Source organism: Physella acuta, unplaced genomic scaffold, assembly GCF_028476545.2.
Source record: "Physella acuta isolate Inbredline_101_S28 unplaced genomic scaffold, ASM2847654v3 ptg000065l, whole genome shotgun sequence".
Lineage (NCBI taxonomy): Eukaryota > Metazoa > Mollusca > Gastropoda > Physidae > Physella > Physella acuta.
In genome coordinates, this window is record NW_026731585.1 from 342,250 (window position 1) to 356,013 (window position 13,764).

A 13,764-nucleotide genomic window follows, 5' to 3' on the forward strand; every position below is an offset into this window, starting at 1 on the left:
GGGTTGGTGGGTTGTGTGGGCGGGTTGGTGGCTTGTGTGGGCGGGTTGGTGGGTTGCGTGGGCGGGTTGGTGGGTTGTGTGGGCGGGTTGGTGGGTTGTGTGGGTAGGTTGTATTGGCGGGTTGGTGGCTTGTGTGGGCGGGTTGGTGGGTTGCGTGGGCGGGTTGGTGGGTTGCGTGGGCGGGTTGGTGGCTTGTGTGGACGTATTGGCGGGTTGGTGGCTTGTGTGGGCGGGTTGGTGGGTTGTGTGGGCGGGTTGGTGGGTTGTGTGGGTAGGTTGTATTGGCGGGTTGGTGGCTTGTGTGGGCGGGTTGGTGGGTTGCGTGGGCGGGTTGGTGGGTTGCGTGGGCGGGTTGGTGGCTTGTGTGGACGTATTGGCGGGTTGGTGGCTTGTGTGGGCGCGTTGGTGGGTGGTCTAGGCGGGTATTATGGACGGTTGGTACGGGGTGGTTAGTGGGCGGGTTGTATGGGCGAGTTGGTGGATCTTGTGGGCGGGTTGCACGGGCTGGCTACATCGTGTCGTGAACCCACTTGTCAAGAACTAATCTACGTCCTGGTACGTCACGCCCACACCTTCCCATCCTTGTCCTAAAGATTGTCATTGATGTGTATATTTAACACACTGCTATGTGGCAAGGTGTGAAGAGGCGATAGGTGTTGTCTCTCTTGGGCAGTGATGCGGAAAATCAAGAATAATGGTCTGGGGTCGATAACACGCCACTAAAATCAATTGGTTACATACGGCTGGTTGGTATTTAATTAAAACAATTATTCTGCGCCTTAACTGATACAGACTACTTTCGATATTTCCTCTAGGCTACTTAAAAAAACAATTTGTACGAAAATTGTAATTGTTGAAGTTGAATTAACATTTGTATTTACACGTTTTTTACAGACATTTCCGACTGTCAAGTTTTCAGCGTCACCTGACTGTCAAGTTTTGAGTGTCATCTGATTGTCAAGTGTCAGTGTCAGTGTCATTATTGCTGTCACTTGAATCGTTGTGATGGACAATATTGCAGTGGGTGCCAAGTCCCCGACTGAGATTGTCCGCTGTGTTCAAATCGTTACACCCAGAGATTGGGGACTGAGGAAAACTGGACGACGACTCCCGAATGCTCGGCGGAGATTGCCGAATGCTCGGCGGAGATTGCCGAATGCTGGGTGGAGATTGCCGAATGCTGGGCGACAACGGATGGAAAATGGCCGAAGACTCCCGAATGCTGGGCGGAGATTGACGAAAGCTAGACGAGGACAGCCGGCTGCATTGTGGTTCATTGACGGAATAGCTGGAGTCTAGATATGTCTCGGACATGGCCGATGGGATGACCTCTTTCTCTCGCGTCTGGAAATATTCCACCGGGGTGGTGGCGATGATGTACTCGTTCAAGTTGTCGTTGATGCTGTCGTGTTTGGTGACGGCGTCGCTGACGTCGGTGATCTCCTCAAAGACTTTAGGTGTGGTTTCCGGTGAGTCGGGTCTGGCGAGTGCGCTTTTCTCGGGCCCAGACTCGAAGTCGAGTTTGTTGTAGCCGTCTGCTTGTGATGGAATGGTGAGGACATCCTGATTGACGTAATGCTTCTCGTATGATTTGGGGCGATGTGGAACTGGGGGCGGGGTCTCGTGAGTTGGTGATTGGGGGCGGTCTGGGAGGGATGGGGCCTGGTCGATAGGGATTGTGGGTAATTCTATGTAGGTATAAACATGCTGGGTAGATCGAGGAGAGTTGTAGTAGTTGTATAAAGCGTGTCTGTATTTGTAGATGACGACAATGACAGTTAAAAGAAGAACTATAACGACGACAGCAACGCTTGAGCCGACGATGTAGTACAAAAGACGGATGTTGTTCGATGTAGCATGTGGTGTTGAGGCGCCGCTGGTGATGCTGATGCGAGTTTGTGGGAGGTCGCAACCAGACGGGTGCGTGGCCGCGCAGACGCAGGTTCGGATACCTTCGCTGCCGCTGATGCTGACAGCGACGATGTTGCTGGCGTTGAGAAAAGACCGTCGCGTGTTCGAACCCATGCAGGTCACGTTGATGGCAGACACCCCGTCCATCTGGCAGTAAAACGTGGCGGTAAGGTTGACCTTCACCTGCAAGCTGCTATAGAACCTCGTCCCGTCCCTCGCTATGAACACGGGAGGTTGCGTCGGAGGTACGGATAGCACCAGCACCGCCCACTCGCGAATTTCCTCAGAAGGTTTTTTAGCGTCCTTAGCCACACAAAGGATAACTGTTCCATTGTCTGAAGGGCTTATTTTTAATTGATATGTGAAATTAAATTTAACAAAGACGTTGCCGTTCGTGACGTTGTTACTAACCAAAACTTCCTTATAGTTTAAGACTTGCCCTCCCATTGAGCAGGTTAAAGACGGTTTATCTGGCATGTAAGCTGTACAGGAAAACTGTAGGGTGTTGGTGGTGTCATGACAGGCTTTTGTTACTGCCGGCAGTGTTAATCTGAGGGAGGGCTTAGCGTTGGCAAAAACATCATTTGTTGTTAAAAATGACGCGTGTTTTTCAATGTCTTCAATGTTGGTGGCGATCTCCGGTACTATTTTTACCTGGAAACTTTGACTTCCGGAATAAACTGGTCTAAAATTTGTCGAACAAGACACGGAGTAATACTGGCTATTTAATTGAGTTTTTATCGAATCCATTGTGATCCAAGTGTTGGTTTCTTTGTTGTAAAGATAGCACACTATGCCAGGTAAAACCTGAGGGGCGCGGCAGGACACCGTGACAGTGTTGTTGGGTTGAACGACCGCCTGGCAAGTCGGAGGTTTCGCCAGGTGGTACACAGCTATCTCACACGTCATCAAAATATGTGTATCTTCTGTTTCCGTGTTGTATAACTCACACTTGATCTGCAAACCGTTCATAGAATTGGTGACGTTGTCAATGGAGAACTTAGTTGAAAAATGTGTTTCAGTCGATATCCAATCTACCTTAAAGCCTCGCTCTTTTGCATTGTCAGACAGGACGCAATCGTCTGCGAAATAGCAGTTGCCGATGTCTTTCAACTTTCCGCCGCCTTTTGAGCTTATCCAATGGATAAACCTGGAGAAAAAAAATTTCTTCATGTAGGAAATAGTTATCATTAGTTTTATTTATTTATTTTCAGAAATAGTTATCATTAGTTTTATTTATTTATTTTCAGAAATAGTTATCATTAGTTTTATTTATTTATTTTCAGAAATAGTTATCATTAGTTTTATTTGCTTATGTTCAGTGCATTTAAAAGCTTGTTGTTTTATTTGTACTTAGTGACCTGTGTCGTTCGCTCGTGGTACTACACGTGTTGTGAGCTGTCTGTAACCACGTGGTCACTCCACGTGTTGTGAGCTGTCTGTAATCACGTGATCATTGTCCGGTTTGTGCTTGTTTGTGTACGTGTTCATAAGGTGCATGGCAACGTAATTCAGGTTTTAATCAATCTGTTTTGTTCTACCACGTTAGTGCAGTTTAGTTCTGTGTAAATGCTTAAGTGTCTAGGATTTGTGTTTTACGTCGTTAGACTTGTCAGAATAGATTGTAATTCTAAAGTGTACATAGCTTAATAAACGAGAATTATTATGTTTTTTAACGACACCGTCAAACACCAAGACGTTAAGGACTAAAGATTGAAAACACATACCCACCAGTACAATTTTTATATGACTAGCCCCATCAATGACTGGAATCCCCAGGGGAAAAGGAGGGTGGGCCGGCCAAAGAAAACATGAGAGAACGGTTGAAGACGAGGCAAAAACAGCTGGGCTCTCATGGGCACAGATTAGAGGAGCAGCCCAAAACCGAGTCCGCTGGAGATGTGTGGTTGCAGCCCTTTGCTCCCCAGGGGCCATAAAGGATTGATGATGATGATGAGCCCTATCAATTATAGTTTACCTGATGTCCTTTGGCAAAGATCCAGGACATTCTAAGCTGAATTCTTGACCCTTCGCTGCTATGGGGCAGAAGTGAGCCTGGAGGGTCCAGCCAGCAGACGTGACTACAATCATCACCGCTAGCACCGTGTCCATCCTACATCGTCTGCAAAGATTTTTGTTCACATAGTGAGTTTTCAATAAGGGAAATTTAAGAAGTCTCATGCGAGTTAACTGGGAAATCAAAACATTATCACATGTTAAGGAAACTAGGATTTTTTAAAATCCTAATAACATGCTAAGAAAAATAAAACTAATTATACCCTAATCACAGGTGAATTAAGGAAACAAGGATTAATTAAAACCTAATCACACGTTGAGGAAACTGGGATTTATTAACCCTTTGAGCCCGCCAGGCCGGTAAACCGGCTTCAACATTAGGCATTTATGTCCGAAAAGCCGGTTTTCCGGCCCGATGATCTAGCGTCATATTCCTAGCGGCCAGTATACCGTCTAATTAAATAAATTTGCGGAAGACTGACTAAAACTGAGCATATGTCTTTTTAGTCGGGATTATGATTCTAAAAATAGATTTTAGGAAAAGTGAAAGTGTTTACATTTCGTAGCAATGCCGCCGAAACGAAAAGCTGAGCCACAGACGTCGATTTCATCACATAAAGTTGGTGCAAAAGATGAAGCAAAAGACCGAAATATCAACAAAAGAAGTAGAATGACTGCATCTCATCAATACAACTACTTATTGATTCTGATGAAGAAGATAATATTACTGGTCTATATTGTGATGATAGTGACGTTGAATTTGAGACTGAACTCAGTGACATTGAAATTGACAGTGACAATGAAACTGTTCAAGTACGTTCTGATGCACTTGGTGCCAAGGACAAAGACTTGCCGAAACGAAAAAACAACTGTTTACTGGTGCAAAACATGCGAAGTTTTTCTTTGCATCGGGTCCGGCAGTGATAACTGTTTTGAAATTTATCACACACAAGAGGACTTCTGGCGATGAACTAGTATGGCCAGATATCAATAATAACAAAACAATTACTAAATGTAAATTGTTTTCTTCTATGTTCTATCAAAACAATAATTATGTGTTCGTTTTATATACATTGTTTGTTCAAACATTGTAAAAAAAATTAAAGAATTTCAGAATCTTGCTGCATTGTTGTTTGATCCTGAGTCTGGATACCAAAGTTGGCTTGATTATCTCAAACGGTTCAAAAGTTATAGGCAAAGTTAGAAGCAGATAAGTGAAAATTGGTTTGGGCCTGGGAGCTCAGGTAATGGGAGAAATTAGGCCAGGGAGGCCCGGGCTCAAAGGGTTAAAACCTAATCACGCGTAAATTGAATAGGGATTAATAAAAAAAAACACAATGAATCTGGATTTTAATCAAATCACAATGATGGATTAAATGTGTAAGATCTTGACGTTCCGTGTTTCTGGTTGGTGTTTCTCTGGTGTGGTTGGTGTTCTCTGGTGTGGTTGGTGTTCTCTGGTGTGGTTGGTGTTCTCTGGTGTGGTTGGTGTTTCTCTAGTGTGGCTGGTGTTCTCTGGTGTGGTTGGTGTTCTCTGGTGTGGTTGGTGTTCTCTGGTGTGGTTGGTGTTTCTCTAGTGTGGCTGGTGTTCTCTGGTGTGGTTGGTGTTCTCTGGTGTGGTTGGTGTTCTCTGGTGTGGTTGGTGTTTCTCTAGTGTGGCTGGTGTTCTCTGGTGTGGTTGGTGTTCTCTGGTGTGGTTGGTGTTCTCTGGTGTGGTTGGTGTTCTCTGGTGTGGTTGGTGTTCTCTGGTGTGGTTGGTGTTTCTCTAGTGTGGCTGGTGTTCTCTGGTGTGGTTGGTGTTCTCTGGTGTGTTTGGTATTCTCTGGTGTGTTTGGTGTTTCTGTAGGACGTCACAGACGTCGTGGGTGTCACTCTCTAGGACGTCCATACGTCATATGTTCTAGTTTGACGTCCAGCCTTCATATATACTAGTTTGACGTCCAAACTTTTTATGTTCTAGTTTTGTTTGACGTCCAAACTTCATATGTTCTAGTTCTGTTTGACGTCCAAACTTCATATGTTCTAGTTCTGTTTGACGTCCAAACTTCATGTTCTAGTTCTGTTTGACGTCCAAACTTCATATGTTCTAGTTCTGTTTGACGTCCAAACTTCATATTCTAGTTTAGTTTCGCGTCCAAACATCATAAAATTTTGTTTTAAGCCCAAACTTCATAAGTTCTAGTTTTGTTTGACGTCAAAATATATATTTTAATATTCCTCGTTACGAAGTCTGCACTCAGCAAATCTATAATTCCTAACGTCTCTATAATCCAACAATTGTGCTCTATATTACAACTAAGGTTCCCTACAATTCAATAGTTGTGCTTCATATTATGAGAGGTCTCTATAATCCAACATATTACGACAAGTCTCTATAATCCAACAGCTGTACTCCACTTTACCAACTAGACAAAAAGATGTTTAAAAACTAGAATCTATGAATAGTGGTTTAGAACCGTGAGACAATGTGACAAGTTATCACTTAATTACCCCACTTAGCTCGTAGTTAAAGCGGATTGGTTAAAAAAAAATTAAAATCTCCTGAGTCCTGTGATGCTATACTTGATCTAGGTCACAGTGATGTTAAACTTGATTTAGGTCACAGTGATGTTAAGCTTGATGTAGGTCACAGTGATGTTAAACTTGATGTAGGTCACAGAGATGTTAAACTTAATCTGGGTCACAGTGATGTTAAACAAATGTTTTTAATAAAAAATTTAATGTACCATTGCAGTTGAAACACACAATCCTTAGCCTTCTCTTTAAATATCAAAGAAATATTTTTAAATTGATTTATGACTTTTCGCCATACACACTGAAATTGAAAGCGAAACCTACGAAAAAGAAAAATCGTTATCTATAAATAAACTGTTGGGATATCGCAACTAAATCTAACATTTTGATTGGCTGAGAAAGACAGCTAGAGTGTGATATTCGTTCAGTTGACTGTGTGGATGTGATTGTGGGGCAGCCGATAGGTGGGCATCAAATAGTTCATGATAACAGAGGGAGTGGTAGTCTCTCAAGCCGAGGTAAAGGATGCGTGTCTAGTGGTAATTTGGTAGTCCAATGTTGGTAATTTGGTAGTCCAATGTTGGTAATTTGGTAGTCCATTTGTAATTTGGTAGACCAATGGTAATTTGGTAGTCCAATGGTAATTGGGTAGTCTAATGGTAATTTGGTAGTCCAATGATTATTTGGTAGTCCAATGTCTAAAGGATGCGTGTCTAGTGGTAATGTGGTCGTCCAATGTCTAAAGGACTTTTGTCTAGTGGCAATATGGTAGTCCAATGGTAATTTGGTAGTTCAATGTCTAAAGGATGTTTGTCTATTTGGTAGTCCAATGTCTAAAGGATGCGTGTCTAGTGGTAATTTTAATGACAAATACCGCCCTTAACAACAGTCCTAACTTTAACGAAAACTAAGTCTCAAATAAAACTCAGTCCTAACCTTGCCTGCATCTTAGTTTAGATTATCACTTGCATCATGCAAGCACCTCTGGGAAAAGTTCAATGTTGGAAAACAAAATACAAAACTAAACTATGAGTGTAAATACACCTAGCTGACTAACATTCCTGTCATGTAACCTAAACTGAAGCTTTGAAACTGAAGCTTTGTTGCATCCTATGGATTAGCTATGCCAAGTAAATAACCACACAACCACATCCTGGGTCGCTTTGAAATCACATTAAAACAACGCACGTAATTTTGTTTTTAAGTTTTCATCAAATTTATAACCAAAAACTCCAAAGGTAAAATGCCACAGGTAAGGCCTAGGCTTAGATGGTTTGATGACTTGGGGGGGGGGGCAGACCCAGGGCATTGGAATTCAGACGTTAGAGACGTCAGATAAATCTGGGTGGATGACGGTCTGTGGATATAAAGCCATAGGTCTGGATATAAGGTTGGATGGATATAAAGCCACAGGTATGGATCATGGATGGATATAAAGCGTCAGGTCTGGATAGTAAATGGAAATTTGGATACAAATCAGACAATCACCTACCAGCTGTCCAGCATAATCCCAAGAATGCAGGTTCGAAAACTGTCCACACCGAGATCTCGAGGTTAGCCTTTCTAGATTCGAGACATTCATGTTGACACATTGACTCATAGAGTTACGAATCTTGACTCACTTAGACTCCTGAAGTTACGAATCTTGACTGAACCCACTCCCACTCCTGAAGTCACGAATCCTGACACAACTGACTCAGAAATCTGCTGACAAGATGGACGGTATAAAAACTTGATTACGCTGATAACGGAACTATAAGAGCACGCATCTTAAAATAGATCGTGTGTGTTTTTTGGGGGAATTGAGTTGATGGAGGGGTAGTGTGAGCTGAATCAAGATGTGGGGGTGGCTTACACAATCATGTTCAAAATTCACACAATCATGTGCCGATGTCACACAATCATGTTCAAAGTTTACACAATCATGTTCAAAGTTCATACAATCATGTGTCAATATCACACAATCATGTCCAAGTTCACACAATCATGTGCCGATGTCACACAATCATGTGTCAATATCACACAATCATGTGCCAATATCACACAATCATGTGCCAATATCACACAAACATGTGTCAATATCACACAATCATGTGCCAAACTTTGTGATAAAATCACATAATCACGTGATATTGTCACACAATCATGTGCCAAGATAGCACAAACATTGTAATACAATCTCACAATCATGTGATAAAATCAGACACTCATGTAATAAAATCACACAATCATTGTGTCAAAACCCACACATCCATGTGCCATTATCACACAATCATGTGCCATTGTCACATATTAATTTCTCAAGGTAAAAATATCAAAGGTAATAATCACTTAATTATATGTTTAAGAAGAGCGACTTAGTGAATGTTTCTATATTTGAGTGGATTTAGTTTACTTTCTTGTATATTTGTGTTATTTTTGTGGAACTTTGTGAGTTTATTTAAAGGAGCTACAACTTTTTGAAAAATATTATTTCGTCAATTCGTAACTGTCGGTAAAGATTCCTGTAACGTGAATGGACGATCACGTTTTGTCTAATCACATGACTCTATAACACAGACTAACTCTCTACGGAACGGCGTGGTCGTACGCTAGAGTATACGACCGCTATCCTGAAAGTCCCGAGTTCGGATCCCGGAAGAGTCTGTCGAACTTCTCTGAGCCTCCCCAGCCCTAATTGGTGCTGGCCACACTTCGACGAGGATTTTGAAACAGACAAACTCTACCTTATCTTCCCCATGTGTCATAGGCTCGACGGAAAAAGACAATGAATTTTAGCACACAAATTTTATATGCTACTTAATCAACTTCCGCGAATGTTTTCGCGTGTTTATCGCAGTTTCAATAAAAACATTAACCCGACATTCGCGATGTCTATATTTACAGTGGCCCTGCCTGTAAAATCTAACGTAGTATCCTCTCGGCCATATTAGCCGTGTTTGAATGAACATTTTAAAACCGAAACTAAAAGTAACTTAAAAATAAAACAACACATGGCAGTATTTACCCATTTCACGCTAAGGTGACGACCACATCCTGATAGAATCAACGACAGGTACTCCTTATTGCTGGGTCCGTGACATGTGATATGTTGTATGTGATTTGCCAGCTACACGTGTGTACTGTACGGTACACAATATTTTACCAACGGATATGACACACGCCTGGATAGAAGCGTTTGACACAGGTCGTGAACCTTGACCTACATGCGCTGTCACGCGGGGGTTCCCCTGTGTTACCCAAACCATTTCCTGGTAAGTTGCTGGCAGTGTTTCTTCCAGGCATCTCTTCAAGTCTGGAAGAAACACTGGTTGCTGGTCAATTCCCTCACATAGGGTGTCAGCTGGTCTAACCTACCTCATGCAACAAGGTTTCCTTACACTACCTTCGTTACATAGTATCAAAGGGCCTAAATCCTAATCAGTTTCTTCCAGGCATCCCTTTGGGCGCCCCTCCCCCCTTAGAAAGTCTACCGCCCCCCCCCCCCCCCCTCCCGAAAGAAACGGAATTTATATAGAAAACATGCTTATACCAGTGACCAGAAAATGGAAAATGTTGTCCGCCCCTCACCCCCCCCCCCCCGAAAATATCAAGTGACCCCCCCCCCCCCCCCGGAGAAAAATGTCTGGAAGAAACACTGATCCTAATCAATTAAATTTCATTTAATTTCCTAACAAAGCCTTCCTTCCGCGAAGTAATGATGATGTCATCTGGGGAAAAAAACCGAGGGTGACCGCTTTTCCGTAGGTCATGAGACTATTTTGATTAATACGATTATAGTAGTTCAAGGGCGGGTTTAGAGTTTAGAATGATTGCAAGTTGACAAGATATGTTTAGTGTTTGGAATGGTTGTAATTTCAAGATTATGTTTAGTGGTTCGAGAAATTGCAATTTCACAGGAATTTGTTTAGAGTTTAGAATCGTTGCAAGTTCACAAGAGTAAGTTTAGAGTTTAGAATGGTTGCAAGTTCACACGATTAACGATTGAAAGAACCACTGAAAGCTGACGTACACACTTAAAGTGGGATTATCTCTGAGAAATATTTTATTTGACCTTTGTAATTAAGAGATAGGTGTTGCGTAATTATGAGTAATAATTGGATTCGTCATGCCCTGTTTTAAGGACGTCGAAAGTTTTAACAAGTTCATTTTTCTATTGGTTTGTTTTTTAATGTAGAAATTATTTTCTGTTGAAAGAGAGGAGCGTGACAAGATTTGGAGGATTAGATCATTGAGAGGAGACTGGGGGGGGGGGGAAGTGTGACGTGTAGAATGTTCTAGAAAATGTGGAGTATTAGATCACAGAGGGACGACCTGTGGGGGGGGGGGGAGGAAGTGTGACGTGTAGAATGTTCTAGAAAATGTGGGATATTAGATCATTGAGAGACGACTGGGGGGGGGGGGGGGAGGAAGGGGGACGTGTAGAATGTACTAGAAGATGTGGTGTATTAGATCATTGAGAGACGACTGAAGAAGGAAGTGTGACGTGTAGAATGTTCTAGAAGATGTAGTGGAGAGTGTGGGAGAGGATCATGGGGAGGGTATCCCAGAGACAAATGGAAATAAATAAAACAAATCACAAAAAAAATAAAGAAACTATTAGACATACATTTATGTTGAGTTTTTTTAAAACAATTATCTATAACCGGACGTAAAACTGTAGCATTGTAATAACATGTAAATTTCAAATACACTTTAAATATTTAAATCATTCGCTCCGAAAAGTATGAAAATAGTTCCTGTAGTTGGACTACTTTGTTTGGGCTTAATGTCTTGTAATTAAAACTTTGCAACTAAAATGGAAAAAGCAAATACACCTCTGCACGCTAGCATTTCAATGGAATAGGTGTTTTTAAATCTGATGTATGTCCACCCCCCCCCCCCCCAAACCTCACCACCACCCCCCACCCCAGCCACCCTCCTCTACAATTTTTCACTCCACTTACACCCGTGTCTGGAAACCGTAAATTTCCAGCCACCCCCCCCCCCTTCCTCCCCCGTCTCAGGGTTTCCCCATATACAGACGTCACAGTCCAGTGAACATCTTGGTCTATTCCAGTTTTTTTTTTTTATAAACGGGTGTAAAAAAACAAATTGTATGTTGTTATGTACAATATGTTGGTACATATCTAGATACGTGTTTGAATTTGTTGAAGTGTGTGTACTTGTGTGTTGAGGTGTTAAACGTGTCTGTACACATGTGTATATTTCTATGTACACTTGTGTATGTACATGTTGGAAGGGGAGTCGAATAGGTGACAATGAGGTCACTGCCAATTGGAAATTCCAATGTACGTTAGCCTCCTACACGGAAATGAATGTAAAATTTCTAAACATTTAACATAAAACATAGAAGATAATTAAAAAAGGATTTTTGGGGATTTTTTTTTTTTACATGCCCTCAATCAAGGACTGAAGTTTACGCACTTGTGATCAAGAAACTGTTGGATTGGGAGATATATCTAATCAGGGGAACAAACCTAATCAGGGGAACAAACCTAATCAGGGGAACAAACCTAATCAGGGGTGACAAACCTTATCAGGGGCGACAAACCTTATCAGGGGCGACAAACCTTATCAGGGGCGACAAACCTTATCAGGGGCGACAAACCTTATCAGGGGCGACAAATAATTAATCAGGGGAACAAACCTAATCAGGGGCGACAAATAATTAATCAGGGGAACAAACCTAATCAGGGGCGACAAATAATTAATCAGGGGCGACAAGCCTTATCAGGGGCGACAAACCTTATCAGGGGCGACAAATAATTAATCAGGGGCGACAAACCTTATCAGGGGCGACAAATAATTCATCAGGGGAACAAACCTAATCAGGGGCGACAAATAATTAATCAGGGGAACAAACCTTATCAGGGGCGACAAATAATTAATCAGGGGCGACAAACCTTATCAGGGGCGACAAATAATTAATCAGGGGAACAAACCTAATCAGGGGCGACAAATAATTAATCAGGGGCGACAAATATTTAATCAGGGGCGACAAATATTTAATCAAGGGCGACAAATATTTAATCAGGGGCGACAAACCGAATCAGGGGCGACAAAAATTTCATCAGGGGGTGAGAAATTAATCTGTGACGACAAATCTAGTAAATGCCAAAAATCTTAGTCAGGAACGACAACTACAAACAACTCGGCGTAAAATCGTGAGCACTAATGAGTACAATGTCAACACGGGAAGTGAGTCATCTTCAGATTTTTACAGTACTCACACAACATGATGGCAATTGACGTGTCTCGTTAAAGTTTTTTTTAAAACTTTTAAATAAACGACACATTGCTGGATACGGGTAAGTGCTAAAACGGGTGAATGAAAATTCAGTTTCTTATTTCAAAAATCATTATAACGCTCATGGTAAACATCTTATAATTTATATACTAATATTACAATGTAAATTACAATAAGAATCTAAAACTGCGTTTTATTCTGTTTATGATTGACTAAGTTTTGACGTATGATTGGTGATCGTGAATTAGTTGTGCAAGGAGTTTATTTATTTTGATGAGATTAACTCAGCCTAAACACAGTGACCTCTTGACCTTGGGTTAGTTTAAACATTCATAAACCTCGGTGTTTAGCGTGCGATTGTTGCATGTACCCAACACGACTAAGATGTTGGGTGTCAGGGGGGGGGGATGCTGCTGACATCTGTCATGTATTTCTAATACATCTGTTATGTATTTCTGATACATCTGTTATGTATTTCTGATACATCTGTTATGTATTTCTAATACATCTGTTATGTATTTCTGATACATCTGTTATGTATTTCTGATACATCTGTTATGTATGTCTGATACATCTGTCATGTATGTCTAATACATCTGTCATGTATGTCTAATACATCTGTTATGTATTTCTAATACATCTGTTATGTATTTCTAATACATCTGTTATGTATTTCTGATACATCTGTCATGTATGTCTGATACATCTTTCCTGTAGGATCTAGTAATCTGTAATACAACACAAATAAATGTTGACTAACTTCACACGCACTAAAAGCATACAATGAAAAGCTCTACTTCACCTACGACAATCACCGGAATCCACCAGGTAGTTAGCAATCACCCCCCCCCCCCCTCACCCCATCTGCCACACTTGTCACCTTTTCTTATCTCAAGATTGTATACCCCCTGCCCGTTAGGTCTACCAATTGTTACCTGTGGTAAGGTCAAGATCAACCTTATCTGCTAGAGACGACAAAGTTTCGATCCGATCCGTTTCTCGAGAAATCGAACCCAACATCATATCTTAAGGTAGGTTTCTCTTCTAGATTTATCTGTATGACATCACAATAT

At 41.7% G+C, this 13,764-nt stretch overlaps 1 protein-coding gene across 3 annotated transcripts; it reads right to left on the reverse strand.

Moving 5' to 3' along the window:
- Positions 1-845: 845 nt before the first annotated feature.
- LOC131951463 (uncharacterized) lies at positions 846-9,578 on the reverse strand. Of its 3 annotated transcripts, none has more exons than XM_059313886.1 (4): positions 9,449-9,578; positions 7,934-8,145; positions 3,890-4,033; positions 846-3,061 (listed from the first exon to the last, which is right to left on the reverse strand). In XM_059313886.1, the coding sequence occupies exons 3-4, from the start codon at positions 4,021-4,023 to the stop codon at positions 958-960; spliced, it is 2,238 nt and encodes a 745-aa protein (XP_059169869.1). In that variant the 5' UTR covers positions 4,024-4,033; positions 7,934-8,145; positions 9,449-9,578; the 3' UTR covers positions 846-957. The 3 variants fall into 3 exon arrangements, with proteins under 3 accessions (XP_059169869.1, XP_059169878.1, XP_059169882.1); XM_059313895.1 differs by having other exon boundaries at positions 7,934-8,148; XM_059313899.1 differs by lacking the exon at positions 7,934-8,145.
- Positions 9,579-13,764: the final 4,186 nt, after the last annotated feature.